The 16,805-nt window shown below is 45.6% G+C and overlaps 2 protein-coding genes across 2 annotated transcripts in view; one reads left to right on the forward strand and one right to left on the reverse strand.

Moving 5' to 3' along the window:
* Positions 1-114: 114 nt before the first annotated feature.
* Positions 115-4,224, reverse strand: LOC308120760 (high affinity choline transporter 1-like). The gene is made up of 6 exons (XM_080481559.1): positions 4,075-4,224; positions 3,506-3,654; positions 3,179-3,322; positions 2,873-3,026; positions 1,338-1,555; positions 115-1,172 (listed from the first exon to the last, which is right to left on the reverse strand). Exons 1-6 carry the CDS (start codon positions 4,196-4,198, stop codon positions 621-623), a joined length of 1,341 nt encoding a protein of 446 aa, XP_080337685.1. The 5' UTR covers positions 4,199-4,224; the 3' UTR covers positions 115-620.
* An 8,818-nt stretch (positions 4,225-13,042) lies between these two features.
* LOC308120696 (uncharacterized protein) overlaps positions 13,043-16,805 on the forward strand; it is a gene marked incomplete at its 3' end in the record, with an annotated part of 7,689 nt that continues 3,926 nt past the window's right edge. The window contains exons 1-4 of the mRNA XM_080481465.1: positions 13,043-13,311; positions 13,424-14,564; positions 15,933-16,472; positions 16,641-16,805. The exon at positions 16,641-16,805 is cut by the window's right edge and continues 132 nt beyond it. Coding sequence (XP_080337591.1) covers positions 13,243-13,311; positions 13,424-14,564; positions 15,933-16,472; positions 16,641-16,805 — 1,915 coding nt within the window. The 5' untranslated portion in view covers positions 13,043-13,242. The remainder of the gene's footprint in view (positions 13,312-13,423; positions 14,565-15,932; positions 16,473-16,640) is intronic.

Genomic DNA, 16,805 nt, shown 5'->3' on the forward strand with positions numbered 1-16,805 from the left:
AACACTTCCACAGTAGACGTCTTATGCTTCCACGTCCCATAATGCATCATTATTTAGTGAGAAGCCAAGACTGAGACACAGTTCAATTAATCAAACGTGATGACACAACTGTATACCATTATATTCAAATTTTATTTTGTAGCGAGTAACGACGGGATCATGCATAAATGTAGCAGAATAAAAGCATAATTTTCTTGCCTTCTTAATAAAATGAAGTATAAATGAAAGTTGGAATAAATGTGAAAACTCAAGTGAAGTACTAAAGTAATGGAGCAATGTATTTTTACTGGGGTCTTTTACACCACTTAGTAAACCCGAACCAAAAAAGCTCAACACCTCGAACAACTATCAACATATTGAAAAATGTCTCATTCCTTAGTGGTAAAAAACCTCTGCAAGCCTGTTGGTGCCGTTTGTTCCCATGTGACTGGAAATTTCTCAGGTTTGATTAAATGAAACATTTTTTAAAAATGTACCCGTGTTTAAAAAAGGGCTTATTCCAATTGCATCACTTTGTATTTATATTGGACTGAGGAGAACGATTCAATGGATTTTATGAGCCGAGTTTGTAGTTACACCCTTCATTCATTACATGAGGGAAAAAACACCAGACAGGAATGTTAACATGTGCTCATCATTGGTTCTGTTAAGTCAGAATGAGGGAGGTTTCCGTTCCGCTTCTCATTCTCCTTCAGCTCGGTGGCGCCAACTGCTGGTGTTTGTGGCAACTGCTGGTGTTTCACTTTGAACACGTCCCACCTCTCAGACAGCAGGTTTTTATTGAAGAGCTCTGTCGTCAGGTAGGAGAAGAGCAAGATGGAGACCAGACCACACACCATGGAGATGGTCTTAACCGGAGAGTACTGGACGTAGACGCCGTCCTCCAGAGTGCATCCTGGGAAATGGAGGATGACGGGCAGTCCGAGAGCTTCGTTTCCACTGAGGAGTCGTACCGCCAGTCCCACCAGAAAGCCTATCAGAGCCCCGTAAGCGTTGGACACTTTAGAATAGAGGACACAGACGAGTTGAGGGAAGATGATGAGGTATGACACTTCGGCTCCAAGAAACCAGAAGAGTATGATGCTGTTTTTCACGTTGGCCAGAGATGTTCCAACCACACCCGCCACAACTACAACAGCACGGATCACCCACAGGGTCTCCCTGTCTGATGCCTGGAGAGGAAACAATGAATTAGGAACCAGATGTTCATTCCTTCATTCTATCAAATCATCCTTATTGGCTCCTGGCACCTCTACATACAGTAATATCATTGAATGGGGATTTGGGTACTGTAGTAGTAAGAAGAAGCAGTTTACTCAGATTCCATATCAGCTCACCTCTGGTCTCAGGAGGTTCTTGTAGATGTTGGTGGTGAAAACTGAAGCAGCAGAAAGCAAAGCAGAGTCAGCTGACGACATGACGGCTGCAGCCACACATCCGATACCGATGATGGAGACGAAGGTCGGGGTGAGGTGCTGCAGGGCGAGGGGCAGGACCAGAGCTGCTTCCCCACGTTCGTATGGAGACGGAGAACCATAGGACGTCATGTTCCAGTCTGAAGGACGGAAACAGGAGTTCAACTGATTTAAAATGAGATGGAACAAATACGAAGACCTAAAATGGTTCATTCATTCATCTTCTTTCCAACTTGGCCTGCATAGCGTCCCAGTGGCAATATGGAGAGCCAATCAGCCCAGACGTCCCTGTCTTCCCCCAACGCTTCTGAAGGACATCAAGCTTCTGGAAGACCAACCAAGAGATGCAATTTCTCCTGATAGTTTGGACCGGGCTGACGGGCTGAGTCGGATGTCCTTGGTTCAGTTAGAGGACACCAGTGGATTTCTTAGCCGTTGTCCTGAACCACTTTAGCTGTCTCCTTTCACTGTGGAGGACCAACGGCTCCACCACGAGTCCTGCCACTTATAGCCACAATCTCATTCTTTCAGTCATCATCCAAAGTTCATGGAATCGGTGAGTGTTGGGATGTCTTCAGACTGGTAAAAGAAAACCTTTCTTCACTGCTCAGCCCCATTTTCACCACAGTCCAATAGAGGAAGGAAATACAGGACGTTTGTTTTGGAAGTTCTGGATCACATCCTGTAGGCGCCACACTGTTCCATTTGACCGCTCAGCATTTCTTCACCACAGTACCCACAGTCATGTCAAAGTGCTTGTTTTCTGTTTGCTGTTATTCTGAAGTCTCATGATGTTTCCTTGACTTTCTCTCCTCATGTCTGATTGCTGTTCCCTGATGTGTTTCACTTGTGACTGAGTGTGTGATCGTCTTCACCTGGTGACAGAAGTATAGAAGTATATGGTGACAGAAGTATACTTTGGACTTCCCTTATGTGTTGTTGTTGTCTTATATTGTTTGAGCATGCGTTGCTTCCTGTAATCCCTGCATTTCATTATGTTCCAGGTTTTCTCCATGTTTGAATTTTGGCATATGGTATAGTTCCCAATAGAAGAGCACGACCCAGACGACAGGGGGAGAGAGGTTTCAATACACAGAGAGACACAGGTGGAGCTCATAACGACAGGTAGGAGCCCACAGAGGGAGAAGACCATTGGGCAATCGGCTTGCACTCACATACTGCGCTTCTCTTGGGAACATTTTAAATGTCTCTTTCTTTCCATTGTTTTTGAACTATTCCTTTGTTGGCAGCTTGCACCACCTCCCCTTCCCCCAGTGCGTTGAAGTAATCAGACTCCAATCCCCTGAACGACGACGCCCGGCCCGTTGAGTCCTGCCATCATTCACCCGTGACAAGTAAACAATTTCAGATGAGGTGAAACGACAACACTGGTTCAGAGATCACTGGTACAAGATTTTTGAACATGTTTATAGACGGTCCACGAAGCTGTTGATTACCTGTAGACGACACGGCCGCCCCGATCAGAATGAGAGGAATCATAAACACAAGCAAGACGAAAGCAGCAACAAAGCATGTCAGCTTGGCCGTCGCAGTAGAAGAAGACGACAAGATTCTCTGGTGCATGGCCTGATATCCCAAACTGCCCAGTCCCTTCAAAACAAAATGCAGTGAAATTAAAGAAATCTGCTGATTTTCTTCCCCAAATTTCATTTTGAAGTGTCAGAAACACAAATGACATGAGCTGTCCCAGTGCAGTGTGATTGTAGGAGATGATATTACTTGATGTTGTTGCCTCATCTTACCAAGTAGAAGAACTCATCAATCAGTAACCATGTCTTTCTAACGTCTGGTCTGCCAATCCATGGAGAGTGTAAAGTGTTGTTCAGCAGAGTCTGGCTGATGTTCAAGGTGTGAGGGTTCATCATGATGAAGGGAACACAGGCAACCTGTAGGAAAAAGACACCACAGTGTTTCAAGTGAAAACGCATCATTTTGAAAACGATGGCCAATACCACAGCAACAGCAGAAACACTGAACACGATGTTGTAATGAGTTTGGACCACTAGTGGGTGCTGTTGGTTGTTGCTGTAATGAAACCACACACATGCGCTGATTAAACCAGTATTTACCAAGCTGATGAATATGAGGACCAGCTGGATGACATCAGTGTAGGCCACTGAGTAGAGGCCTCCCAGCAGGGTGTAGACCACGACCACGGCAGCAGAGATCCAGATGCACACGGAGAAGGACAAATCCAGGACCACACTCATGGTTCCTCCTGCCAGACACAGTCAGGGATTGATCCACAGCACAGCAGCCAATGAGCATCACAGTAAAGCCAATATAAAGCCTCGTTTACACCACAAAGTTCCAAGTGAAAACTCATGAAGGCCCTGGAGTGACTTGTCCTGGAGCAGCTCTGGCTCCTCCTCAAGCCTCCAGTTCGCCTACCATCTGAACCATCTGAGCTCAACGTGACGCTTCTATTTTCATTGTAGGAAGGTTTGGCGTTTACACTGCGACTTACTGGAAACAATGTCTGTTTACACAGAAGCAACTGAAACTATGAAAACCATGTAGGTTCCATGTTGGGCTGCCAGGGGGCACTGTTTTTTATTTTGCTTTTTTTGGACTGAAAAACTACAAAAGTTTAGCTTTTTCACTTGAAACTGAAAACGGGTGCTAAACAGAACGTTACCGAGGCCCATCAGTGTTGCTGGCACCCAGACCACATCCATCACAAGGGAAACCAGGCTCAGTCCAGCTGCAGGGATTTTTCCATATTTCAAGTGAAACGGATCCATCACGGTGACACATTTCATGTTTCTCAGCGGCGTTGCAAAAACCAAACCAGCTGAGAAGAAAAATGTAACATGAGGAGAAAAATCATTAGAATATTGGTCAAATATATAGAGCTCAAACACTGATAGACAATTACATAATTAGCTGTCAGACGGCTTTTGGCATCTGCTTTTCACCAACTGAACATCCAGAGACTTAAGGAACTCAGGGCGGATCTCAGCCACTCCCGGTGCCTTGCCACCGAGGAGCTTAGCAACTACCTCGGTGACGTCAGCCTGGGTAATGGACGAGTCTACCTGAGGACCCAGCCTCTGCTTCCTCAGTGGAAGACGTGATGGTGGGATTGAGGAGGTCCTCGAAGTATTCCTTCCACCGCCCGACGACATCCCCAGTTGAGGTCAGCAGCCCCCCCCCTCCACTGTAAACAGTGTTGGTGAAAAACTGCTTCGCCCTCCTGAGGCGCCGGACGCTTTGCCAGAATTTTCTCGGGGTAGTCCTCCTCCATGGCCTCCCCGAACTCCTCCCAGACCCGGGTTTTTGCCTCCACCACGGCCCGGGCTGCGGCCCGCCTGGCCTGCAGGTACCTGTCAGCTGCCTCGGGAGTCCTATGAGCTAACAGCGCTCCATAGGACTCCTTCTTCAGCTTGACGGAATCCCTTACTTCCCGTTCTTATTTTGGACTATTTCTCAAATCCAGATTAGCAGTAACCTGGCAGATGTGACTGTAAACTCTTACCAACAATGAAACCCATACTGTGTGCAGTGAACAAGATGAGTGTCCAGGTCAGTCCCATTGACGGCGTGTACATCATCTCCACAGTGCCAACAATCAGGCCTCCTCCGACCCACGTGGCTGCCAGACGGATCACAAAACAGAGAATCACACAGCTTTCAGTCTTCTTATTTTCAGTGTTGAGGAATAAAAAGTATCAGGAATGAAATTCTCCCACTCCTCCCCCTTCCTGGCTGCCCCCCAATGTGGTGTCATGAAGCCAGTCACTGAAGGTGATTGGTCAGTCCTCCCCAGCGGCTGATGCCTCTGGATTGCCCCCAACACTCACTGACACTCACCTCTCAGGCCCCGTTTAAACCACAACGTCTCACGTGACAACACCTAATCTGTTAAAAAAAAAGTGTTGCGTTTCCACTGCAGCAGCAGACACACTGACGGCGATGTAATTAGTCTCCCGGGCCACAAGAGGGCGCGGTCGCATGTTTTTGGAATGAAACCACACAGACGTGAGCAGAGAACAAAACGCTCTAAACGTGAATGAAATGGAGAGAACCCGACATTCTAGTGGACTGATGAGGAATCAGATTGGATCAGGTGTCTCTGTCACCGGCTTGTCTCTTCCTGTTTTATTTTGAAGTCTCTGTCTGGTCTGCGTCTTTGTTCCCTCACCCTTCCTGTTGTGGCTCCCTCTGTAGCGTCTGATCAGTGTTGATCTATATCCCCTGTCTGCCCTTCCTTTGTGTATTTCAGCCCCTCTTCCTCTTTTCTCAGGGCATCATCGTCATCGTTGCTCGTCCACATAACCTGCTGCAGTTTTTAATAAACGTTGTCGCATGTTGTAATAACTTGTTACATATTACAACAGTTATTACAAAATGTGGCTGCTCCCCTTTTTGTTAAGAAAATGTAATAATGTGGTGCATTATGTAATAAATCATCATAATTCAGTTTACTGCGTTCCAAATAACACCGTGACTAACATCAGGTGTAACACAAATATACAAATAAAGGTTATATATATATTACAGTGGATAAACCTCAGAGGTAATAGATTACACTTTGGACATGAGCCAGTTTGCATTAACTCCACCCAGTAAGTTCACAGGCTTTATTGTAGATGTAGGAGGCAGTTTGAAGTCATGACAGTAGGTATTTGTTCTAATAATCATATTGGAAGTAAAGAGTAAAGTACAGATATCTAAAATACTTTTATATTATTGGCCGTAGAAATACTTCATTAATTGCCAGCTCTGTTCAAAACTGAAAAATACTCAGAACTTCAACTGAAACTTGTAATATAGTTTGATAGTGAAGAACTGAGGCACCAATTCTTTATTCTTTATTCTTTATTCTTTATTCTTTATTCTTTATTCTTTATTCTTTATTCTTTATTCTTTATTCTTTATTCTTTATTCTTTATTCTTTATTGGACACTTGATGTATATTTCTACTCTTTCATATTATCTTTGCCGTTTCAATACTTTAGTGTACGTTGTACATTTCATTCACTTTACAAAGAGACTAGAAAGTTGACATCACTTCACTGACCAGTTGAGATTTAACTTGCAGAGGTTCCATCTCTTCTTTAGACTGGAGAAGGTCCAACGCTTCAAACCAACCAAAACTCTTAGAATTGTTCAAGAGTCCAAATGAGTCATGCAACACGTCCCTTGTCTCATTGTTATGTATTTGATCAACTTGGTGGAAAACTGCATGTTGGAGCTGTAATCTAATGTATATTTAACTCATACAATGTTTCTCACCTTTAATTCAGGGTGTCTGTTCTGTTGTATATTACACATTAGGGGTGTTTTGTTTTGGACGATGCACATTTCTCCTTTTTTTATTTCTGTTTTGATATCTAGCTGCACTGTCTCTCTGGTCTATATTGTTGAATTTGTTATTTACTTGGTTGATATATGGTCAAAATGTTCATTATTTTGAGTGATATCTGACTACACTGTAGGAGAGCGAGCGAGATGAGAGTTTGATTCCACATCGTGTCTGAAGCTCTTCTACTTTGAATTTGTCTATTTGAACTTCCTTTCATGTTGAATATGAGGAAGGACCTCGAGGTGAAATGTGCGTCACATTCCAGTCGTTCAGTTTCTGTGCAGCAGTTTGACTTCCTTCTCAATCTCATCCATATACTTTCTGATTACTCAGTGGGGAATGAAATCCCAGCAGGAGCTCAGCACTCACCTGTCATGGTGAAGATCCCCACCAGCCGGCCGATGCCTCGGTTCCCCAGCAGGGCCATCTCCATCCCAGTGGCCGCACTCTTCTTCTGCTCCCGTCTGGACTTGAAGGAGGCCCAGACGCCGGTCCCGAGGACCAGCAGGTAGAAAACCACCATCACCACCACACCGAGGACGTTGACGGCCATGATGGACCACCGCAGGCTCTCTGAGGTCGGACTGACTGCACAAGTGAGTGGTGGTGGTGAACATTGGAAGTGATCAAACAACAAATCCTCCCTACACCGTCCCGCTGGTCAAACTGGTTGTTGCGCGTCGCCCCATTATTTCCTCCAACTCCCTGAAGCCAGAGCAGTATTGACTCTGGTAACCGCTGCTGAACCAGCTCCACCTCACTGTGTCCTGCTCATCAACAGCCTGGCCTTTGTTCCTACACACTTCATTAGAATCGGACATCTTATATTCTTGTGAAATGAGCGTAAACCACTTTGATTGTTGTTGTGAGACGCAGCCTGTTATTGGTCTCCCCTCTTTGATGAGTTTGCCGGCCGCCTCTTGTCTCTGCGCTCAACTTTATTGATTTGGTTTTGCTGAAATATGTTTGTTAGATTAGACCATCGAAGTGAAAATGAATCAGCAAACCTTCATCTTCTTGTCCTTGGGGGAAGACTGGGTAGTTTTTCTGCCCCGGATAAAGTTTGCACTAGCCAGATTTAATGCATGACCTTTAATATTAGAAAGTGAAAAATATTGCATATTGAGTGCTTCGGGCAGTTTGGCTCTGAATAATGATTCACAATATCAAAACAGTTAGTCATCATTTGATTAAACATGGAATCGGCTATGGTAAAGATAACTTCTGGAGCACCGTCTGTTTAACAGGAAATGATAGATCATTTGTTTCTATCAGACTCATAAGATATATTGAACAATTAATTTGGAATTTGAATTAATAGTTCTGAACAGAGAAGAGGTTGACATTTGATTTACGTTTGTGTATATTAAAAACAAAGTAAGCACGATTCCAAAAATTCTATTTATTCAAACTGAAAACAAACAAAACACACCCCTTGGTACTACCCATATACCGCTTGGTGTGTTTACGTGTGTGTGGGTGTAAGTGTGCGAGAGACGGAGAAAGAGAGAGATGGAGAGAGCGTGTTAGACTTGTGATGGAACTACACAACTAAATGACAGATCCCAAGAAACTCCATTCAAAATGGTGGTGACCGGGGAGACAAGATGGCCGACGTGCGTCTCGACCATGCGTTGGGACAACAAAGGGGCGTCGGAGTGAGACTCTCCACACCTGATTCCTGACTGCATCTCTGTTTAAATCCAACTCATAATATCAGTTCATGTGAAAACTATCAGCTTTGTCTAACGTCTGGATTCCTCAGATGTTGTATAATTACATGTATGATGTTGTCTTTGGTGAGATTTGTGTAGGATGGCGAGCTAACAAGTTAGTAAAGTAAAGATTAGCATGTGGATCGAGACACGACTAGATTAATAACTTGAAAATTACTCCTAATATCAGACTACATGACAAGTAATAGACTCAACACATTCTTTAAAAGAAACTGTTCTGTTCAGAGGATAAAATTTAACGAATCATCTCATGTAATGCCCGATAGTCACCACCTCCTTAACGTCTTTGAAAAAGGAGTTTGGTTGGAGAAGCTGGGGTTCCTGGGTTTGCAGATAGCACCTCCCTGCTCACTATGGTTGTGCTGGTTGTCCCTGGTACATCTCGGAGCTGATCGCTGGGGTCTGTGATGAAGCATTTTTCCGGTTTGCTGGAGGAAAAAGCACAAAGATTTGATTCCACATCGTGTCTGAAGCTCTTCTACTTTGAATTTGTCTATTTGAACTTCCTTTCATGTTGAATATGAGGAAGGACCTCGAGGTGAAATGTGCGTCACATTCCAGTCGTTCAGTTTCTGTGCAGCAGTTTGACTTCCTTCTCAATCTCATCCATATACTTTCTGATTACTCAGTGGGGAATGAAATCCCAGCAGGAGCTCAGCACTCACCTGTCATGGTGAAGATCCCCACCAGCCGGCCGATGCCTCGGTTCCCCAGCAGGGCCATCTCCATCCCAGTGGCCGCACTCTTCTTCTGCTCCCGTCTGGACTTGAAGGAGGCCCAGACGCCGGTCCCGAGGACCAGCAGGTAGAAAACCACCATCACCACCACACCGAGGACGTTGACGGCCATGATGGACCACCGCAGGCTCTCTGAGGTCTGACTGACTGCACAAGTGAGTGGTGGTGGTGAACATTGGAAGTGATCAAACAACAAATCCTCCCTACACCGTCCCGCTGGTCAAACCGGTTGTTGCGAGTAATGGGGTAAGCTGTACGATACAAACAAAGCAATTAATCTGTCACATCTGTTGCTCACCTCTGCCAGAGTGATGCCATAAGTGACTCTGTCTTTACCTTATTCATAGGTATAGCTGCTTTTGCTTTGTATTGTATCCATGGCAATGTTTAAAAAAAAATAGGGACGCTCTGCCCACGGTTCTGATCGTGTCATAAGCAGGGCCAAAAAAGCTGAGTTGCCCAAATCACCCAAACAAGGTAAAAACCCAGGAGAGGGGCTTTCCAACAGGGACGTCTGAGGACACCATTCGTTCCAAGTGTGTGATGGACGTGCCAACAAAACAAAATAATAAAGGCATGATGCAATAGAGAAGTGAATCCAAGGCAGAATCAAACCCTGTCCGGTCAGTCCTGGACCGGTCAGAGACTCTGAGTTTTGCCTGTTTTTTAGAATAAAATCTCATTTCCATCCAAGTCCAGCTTCTCATCAGATTTTTGCTTCTCGAATCAGTTATTGAGGAGCAGAGTTAGAGAATTAGACTGTGATGCTCGTGGGATCACCGGTCAGCTCCTCTGGCCCAGAACAACACACCTGATTGGTACCGCGACAGTCGCTGTATTATTTCCTCCAACTCCTTCAACTCGGAGCAGCATTGATGAGAAATAGACCCATATGGTTTTTCTCATGGTCGACACTGATACCAATTATTAGTAGTCATATTTGGAGCCGATATTTTTTGCCATAAAAGTGAAAATATTGGCGTCAAAATTTTGAACAATACAAATTCCAACACTTAACTTTGTTCAAATGTCTTTAAGGATGTGTTTGATTATCAGTAGTTCACCTTTCCAACATTAGTATTAGTATTAGTTTGTTTAAAGTGCCAGTGCGATTTCATAAAACACATGATTACACGTGTTTAGAAAAGCCAGAATTAGCCCGAAGGCTCGTGTTCATCTGTAGTCCCCTGGCCAGGATGTAAAAAAGGCAATACAATTCCATTTAAAAGTAAAAGGAGTAAGAGTAAAAAAGAAAAAGAAAAAAAACACAATTCATGTACAATATAATACAAAATACATTTGCAAACTCTTACTACAATTTAGAAAAAATACAACATCACAACATAACATTTTATCAAAACATCTCAACAGGCTTATCTTTTAGTGTTGATAAGCCACATTTTCCATTTTTTTGTGAAGGCCTTGTTAACATGTTAAATGTTGTTAGTTTTATTTTTTAATTTTAGAAAATAGAATAAAATGCTGACAAAAGGTGCCAGGAGCTCCCAGGCTCAGCAGCATGTCTTATCAAGGTAAACCAAAACGTAAATAAATACCTTGCAAGTTTTTAAAAGTACAAACATTTTTCCAAAATGATTCAATTCAATTCAATTCAATTTTATTTGTAAAGCGCTAAATCACATCAACAAACATCTCAAAGCCTCTTACAATGATAGAGAACAACAGGACCCAACTAAACCTTCCAAAGCAAGCAGGTGTAACAAGCAACAGTGGAAACCAGGAAAAACTCCCTCGCATGGAGAGAAGTTCAAGAAGTCCCTCTTCAGGAAGAAACCGTGGGGCGGAGCCTAGACTCTGGAAGGACGGCCATCCGCCTTGACCGGTTGGGGGGAGAAGTACATGGGATAGGACAGGGAGAGAGAGGAAAAGAAGAGGGAGAGAGAGAGGAATAGAAGAGGGGGAGAGAGAGAGAGGAATAGAGGGAGAGAGAGAGGAATAGAAGAGGGAGAGAGAGAGAGGAATAGAGGGAGAGAGAGAGGAATAGAAGAGGGAGAGAGAGAGAGGCAGACAGGCCAGATAAGTACAAATACTAAGAAAAGTCTATGATGAGCGTTGGTCTGATGATGAGCCAATCTCAGTCTGGAGTTTAAGGGCCGTGCCGTTGCGGTGGGGTCCCGGTGCTGTGGGGGGGTCCCGGTGCTGTGGGGGGGTCCCGGTGCTGTGGGGGGGTCCCGGTGCTGTGGGGGGGTCCCGGTGCTGTGGTGGGGTCGGGTAGTAGGACCGTGGTAACTCCACTCTGGGAGTCTTGGGTCTGATCCCCTGGATCCTGCTCCCCTCCTGTCAGGATCTGGTGGCTCCAGTAATGTTGTTACACAGAGAGAAAGAAAGAAAGACAAGAAACAGAAGCTCCAAATGTAGAGTTCCTCCCTTTAACGGGAGAGAGGAAATCCCCTCAGCAGTCTAGGCCTAGAGCAGCTCAACTTAGTGCTCCTATTATATTCCTAATGAGAAGCTCTATCAAAGAGGAAGCTTTTTAGTCTCCTCTTAAATAAACTAATGGTGTGGGCCCTTCGGACCGAGGCTGCTAGTTGATTCCAGAGTAAAGGAGCCATATGGCTGAAACTCCTGCCTCCTCTTTTACTTTGAAGGACTTTAGGGATTACCAACAGTCCTGCATCCTCAGAGCCAAGGGCTCGTGGAGGGTGAGACCCTTCTAGAAGTTTCTCCATATAGGACGGAGCCTGGTGATGAAGAGTTTTAGATGTGATCAGAAGGATGTTGAATTCTATTCTAGATTTGATGTGAAGCCAGTGTAAGGATGCTAAGACTGGGGAGATGTGCTCTCTTCTTCCAGTTCTGGTTAGTAAACCTGCAGCAGCGTTCTGCTCTAGCTGGAAGATCCTAACAGAGGAGTTTGGACATCCTGACATTAGGGAGTTACAATCATCTCATCTTGAAGTCACAAAGGCAGGAAGCATTTGTTCTGCATCTTTGAAGGACAAGAAGTTTCTCATTTTTGCAATATTCCTTAGATGGAAGAAGGCTGTCCTGGAGACATGTTTAACATGGGACATAAAGGACAGATCCTGATCAGAAATAACACCCAGGTTCCTAATATCACTGTTAGAGGTTAAGGTAATATTATCTAAGGTAATCAGACTATCTGAAAAGTAATCCCTGAGCTTTTTAGGACCTAGGATTAGAACCTCAGTCTTGGATGTGTTGAGCATTAAGAAGTTGATAGACATCCAGGACTTAACGTCCCTGAGGCAGGACTCTAGTTTAACAAGTTGGTCGGCCTGATTGGCTTTAACTGATAAATAGAGCTGAGGATCATCTGCATAACAATGAAAGTTAATGTTGTGTTTCCTAATTATATTTCCGAGTGGCAACATATAGAGATTAAACAATATCGGTCCGAGGACGGAGCCTTGTGGTACTCCACACCGGACCCGTTCATGTATTGAAGATTTGTTATTTACATGAACAAATTGAAAGCGGTCAGATAAATATGATTTAAACCAGTTTAAGAATAAGTTTTTAATGCCGACGGCATCTTCTAATCTCCTTAAAAGTATATTATGATCGACAGTATCAAATGCAGTACTAAGGTCCAGAAGAACTAAAACCGAAAATGATAAAGCAGCAGAATCCTATTTTCTCTTTCGGTGATGGAAAAAAGTGGTATCGCTGCATGTCTCATTTTCAATTTTATTAAATGTTTAGATATTTCTGTGCAAAGATTTTTCTCTCTCTCTCTCTCTCCCTCTCTCTCTCTCTCTCCCTCTCTCTCTCTCTCTCTCTCTCTCCCTCTCTCTCTCTCTCTCTCTCTCTCTCTCTCCCTCTCTCTCTCTCTCTCTCGGTGCATGCTGGGAGTGCGGAAGGGCTGGGAGCGTGTGTGAGCAGGGAGCGTTTGTCACGTTTTCTTCTGTATTTTTCATTGTTAATGTTCACAATCAATATAGTTTAATAATCACAGAGCACTTTTTGGTTTTTTTTCGTTTTTTCTCGGGGTTTTTCGGTGGGTTTGCGTGGTCCGTGTTTGCCGGCGACTGGCTGAGGCCATGTCGTCCGAGCTGAGAAGGCTCACCCGCAAACACGGGATCCGCATCTCGACACCTTTCCCCTGCAGCGTGGAGCAGGTTGCTCTGGCTGTGGGGGAGAAGGTCAGCTACAGCAGGTGGAGCAGGTGGAGCAGGTTGCTCTGGCTGTGGGGGAGAAGGTCGGCTACAGCAGGTGGAGCAGGTGGAGCAGGTTGCTCTGGCTGTGGGGGAGAAGGTCGGGTACAGCAGCGTGAAGGCGGCGGCCCGGATGAACGGCGCCGTGGTGATCTTTATGGACCGGGTGGAGAAGGCCAACTCCGTTGTGGAGACAGGAATCACCGTGCTGGACAGGTTCGTCCAGGTACAGCCGCTGTCCCAGCCTGCTGTCCGGGTGATCCTGTCCAACGTCCCTCCTTATGCTCCAGATGAGCTCTTAACTAAGGAGCTTTCCAGATTTGGAAAAGTGGTGTCTGGCTATAAGGAAATCCTGTCTGGAATTAAGTCTCCGCTGCTGAAACACGCGATCTGTTTCAGAAGACAAGTATCTATGATACTCAATAACCGGAATGAGGAGCTCAACCTCAGGTTCCGTGTGAGAGTAAATGATTATGACTACGTTGTCTTCGCGAGCTCAGCTGGCATGAAATGCTTCGGCTGTGGTGAGGAGGGACACACGGTGAAGTCCTGTCCGCGGCGGGCTGAGTCGGCTCAGCCCGGTTCCGCGGAGTCCCGTGGCGCTGCTGCCACGGCCGCCGCTGCCCCGATGCCGGGGCCGCGGGCCTCCGTCTGGGGGGTCCCCCCCCCGCTGGTGGCTCCGCAATCCGGGCTCCCGGGAGACGCGGTGGCCGGGGCTCAGTCCGAGCGGCCGATCGCCGCTCCTCGGGTTTTACCGAGGAGACGCGCTGCTGTGACCGACCAGGAGAGCATCAAACACGGGGTGAGTAATGTAAATACACCGGGTGAAGTTGTGAATGTGAGCGTGAATGAGGAGAGTATGTCGGGTGGAGCTGGAGAGGAAGGAGGAGTGAATGACACTGAATGCAGCGTGAATGAAAGAAATGTAAATATCACTGGTGAGGTGGAGGGAGAAAAAAGAAAAAAAGAAAAAAAAGTGGTTGAAAAAAAGAGTGAGCCAGATATGGAGCAGGAAAGAGAGGAAGAAGGAGAAGGAAGGAGCAACATAGCTGATCAAGTGGAGGAGGCAGGAGGGAGCAGCAAGGCAGAACAGGTGGAGGAAGCAGAAAGGAGTACAGCATGGGCAGAACAGGTGGAGGAGGAAGAGATGGAGGAAGAAAAAATTGGAAAAAATAAACCTGCAAAAAGGAGGAGGAAGAGAAAAAACAGTGAAACAAAGAAAATGTGTGGGGAGAATCGGGTGTCAGAAGACAGTGGAAACGAATATGCGTCAGATAACAGTGACATTTCTTTTAACAGTTCTCAAAAAACCAAAGTACCGTACAGTGCAGAAAAATTTAAGATGTTTTTACAGCAGACGAAAAACCAACACGGGGTAAAAGTAGAGGACCACTTCCCAGACCTCAGTCTTTTTATTTTTTCGGCCAGACTCCATCTGAGCAGCAGACAGGAGTCTGGCCTCACAGAACAGGAGGGTTTTAGATTAAGGAAACTTGTGCTGAAAGCCAAAAAACTTTTAGACGATGATGCTGACAGCCAAGTTTGTTTTAATTAATGTATTTGTTTTTATCCTAGTTTTAAACATCGCTTTTATCATGGATGTTTTTAAACTGGGTATTTTAAATGTGAACGGAGCCAGAGATCTGAGAAAAAGACAAGCAATCTATGAGACAGCCACACTTAAAAAGATAGACGTCCTGTTCCTTCAGGAAACCCACAGTGATTTTAGTAATGAAGCTGAGTGGAGGAGGGAATGGAAAGGGGAGGCCATGTAGAGCCTCCACCCTCCTCTCAGTGGAGGAGTGGGCCTCCTCTTCTCCAGGGCTTTTAACCCCAACTCACTGGAGGTCCAGCACTGTGTACAGGGGAGGTTGCTTTTAATCAAAGCTCAGTTCCACCATTTTAAATGTGTTTTTATTAACTGTTACGCCCCAACAGCCGGTGCAGAGAGGAAGCAGTTTTTCCTCAAGTTAAGTGAGGTGGTAAGTGGGTGTGGGTCGGAGGACTATTTGTTTCTGGGTGGAGATTTTAATTGTACAGAAGACGCGGCATTAGACCGCAACCATGCAGAGCCTCATCCAGCCTCTCAGCACGCTTTAAGGCAGCTGGTCCACTCTCAGGGCATAGTGGACGTCTGGAGAAGGATGGTCCAGCCTTAAGGCAGCTGGTCCACTCTCAGGGCATAGTGGACGTCTGGAGAAGGATGCATCCTGACTGCCGACAGTATACCTGGTCCCACTTTAGAGAGAGCAGGGTCTCCTCAGCCAGGTTAGATCGTATTTATTGTTTTAAACATCATTTTAATGTCTTTAAGAAGTCTGATATTTTACCTATTGGTTTTACTGATCATTGTTTACTTTTAAATAGTATTTTTATCAGAAATGTTTTACCTAAAAGCGCCTACTGGCATTTTAATTCAGTTTTAACCTTTGATAGAAGTTTTAGAGAGGCTTTAATGTTTTTTTGGGAGGTTTTTAGAGAGAGGAAGGGTGATTTTAGCAGTCTTAGGCAGTGGTGGGACCACGGTAAGACTCAGATCAAACTCCTGTGTCAGCAGCACACCCTAAATGTCACAGGTGACATCACCAGGTCTATGAAGCATCTAGAGACTGAGATAGTGGAACTGGAACATCTAAATGAGTCCACAGGAGATCGAGGTTATTTTGAAAGCCTCAAAAGCAAAAAAAGGGCTTTAGCCGACCTGCTAAACGTTAAAGTGCAGGGCGCATTGGTCCGGTCCCGGTATCAAACCATCTCTGGGATGGATGCTCCCTCTAGCTTCTTCTTCAGCCTGGAAAAAAAGAACGGTCAGGGGAAAGTGGTCCACGCACTGCTCTCAGACACGGGGCAGGAGATCTCAGAACCAAGCCAGATGCGAAGGAGAGCGGTGAGCTTCTACGCGTCCCTGTACCGGAGTGAGTACAAGGAGGAGCAAGGTCTCCTCGAGGGGTTCCTGCGGGGACTGCCTCAAGTCTCCGAGGAGACCAACAAACAGCTGGAGGCCTGCCTGGAAATGCAGGAGCTGCGGGCGGCACTGCAGGCGATGGCAACGGGCAGGTCTCCTGGGATTGACGGGCTCACCGCTGAGTTTTATAAAGCGTTCTGGGACATCCTAGGTAAGGATGTCCTAGACGTATTTAATGAGTGTCTGGCCTCTGGTTCCATGCCAGTGTCCTGCAGGAGGGCAGTCCTCACTTTGCTCCCTAAAAAAGGGAACCTGCAGGACATCAAAAACTGGCGCCCTGTGTCGTTGCTCTGTGTGGACTACAAACTCCTGTCCAAAGTACTGGCCTCCAGGCTGGGGAGGGTTATGGAGCAGGTCATCCACCGGGACCAGACCTACTGTGTCCCTGGCAGGTCCATGGTGGACAACGTCCACCTGATTCGTGATATTTTGGAAGTCTCTAGTTCTTTGGACATAGATGCTGGTCTAATTTCAGTAGACCAAG

This window comes from Lipophrys pholis (genome assembly GCF_963383615.2).
Source record: "Lipophrys pholis genome assembly, chromosome: 15".
Classification (NCBI taxonomy): domain Eukaryota; kingdom Metazoa; phylum Chordata; class Actinopteri; order Blenniiformes; family Blenniidae; genus Lipophrys; species Lipophrys pholis.

Coding starts and splice junctions, on each gene's coding strand:
- LOC308120760 (XM_080481559.1), bottom strand. CDS start 4,198: ATGAAATGTGTCACCGTGATGGATCCGTTTCACTTGAAATATGGAAAA. Junction 3,655..4,074: donor AGCAACACTGATGGGCCTCG/GTAACGTTCTGT, acceptor TGTGTCTGGCAG/GAGGAACCATGAGTGTGGTC. Junction 3,323..3,505: donor TCCTCATATTCATCAGCTTG/GTAAATACTGGT, acceptor TTTTTCCTACAG/GTTGCCTGTGTTCCCTTCAT.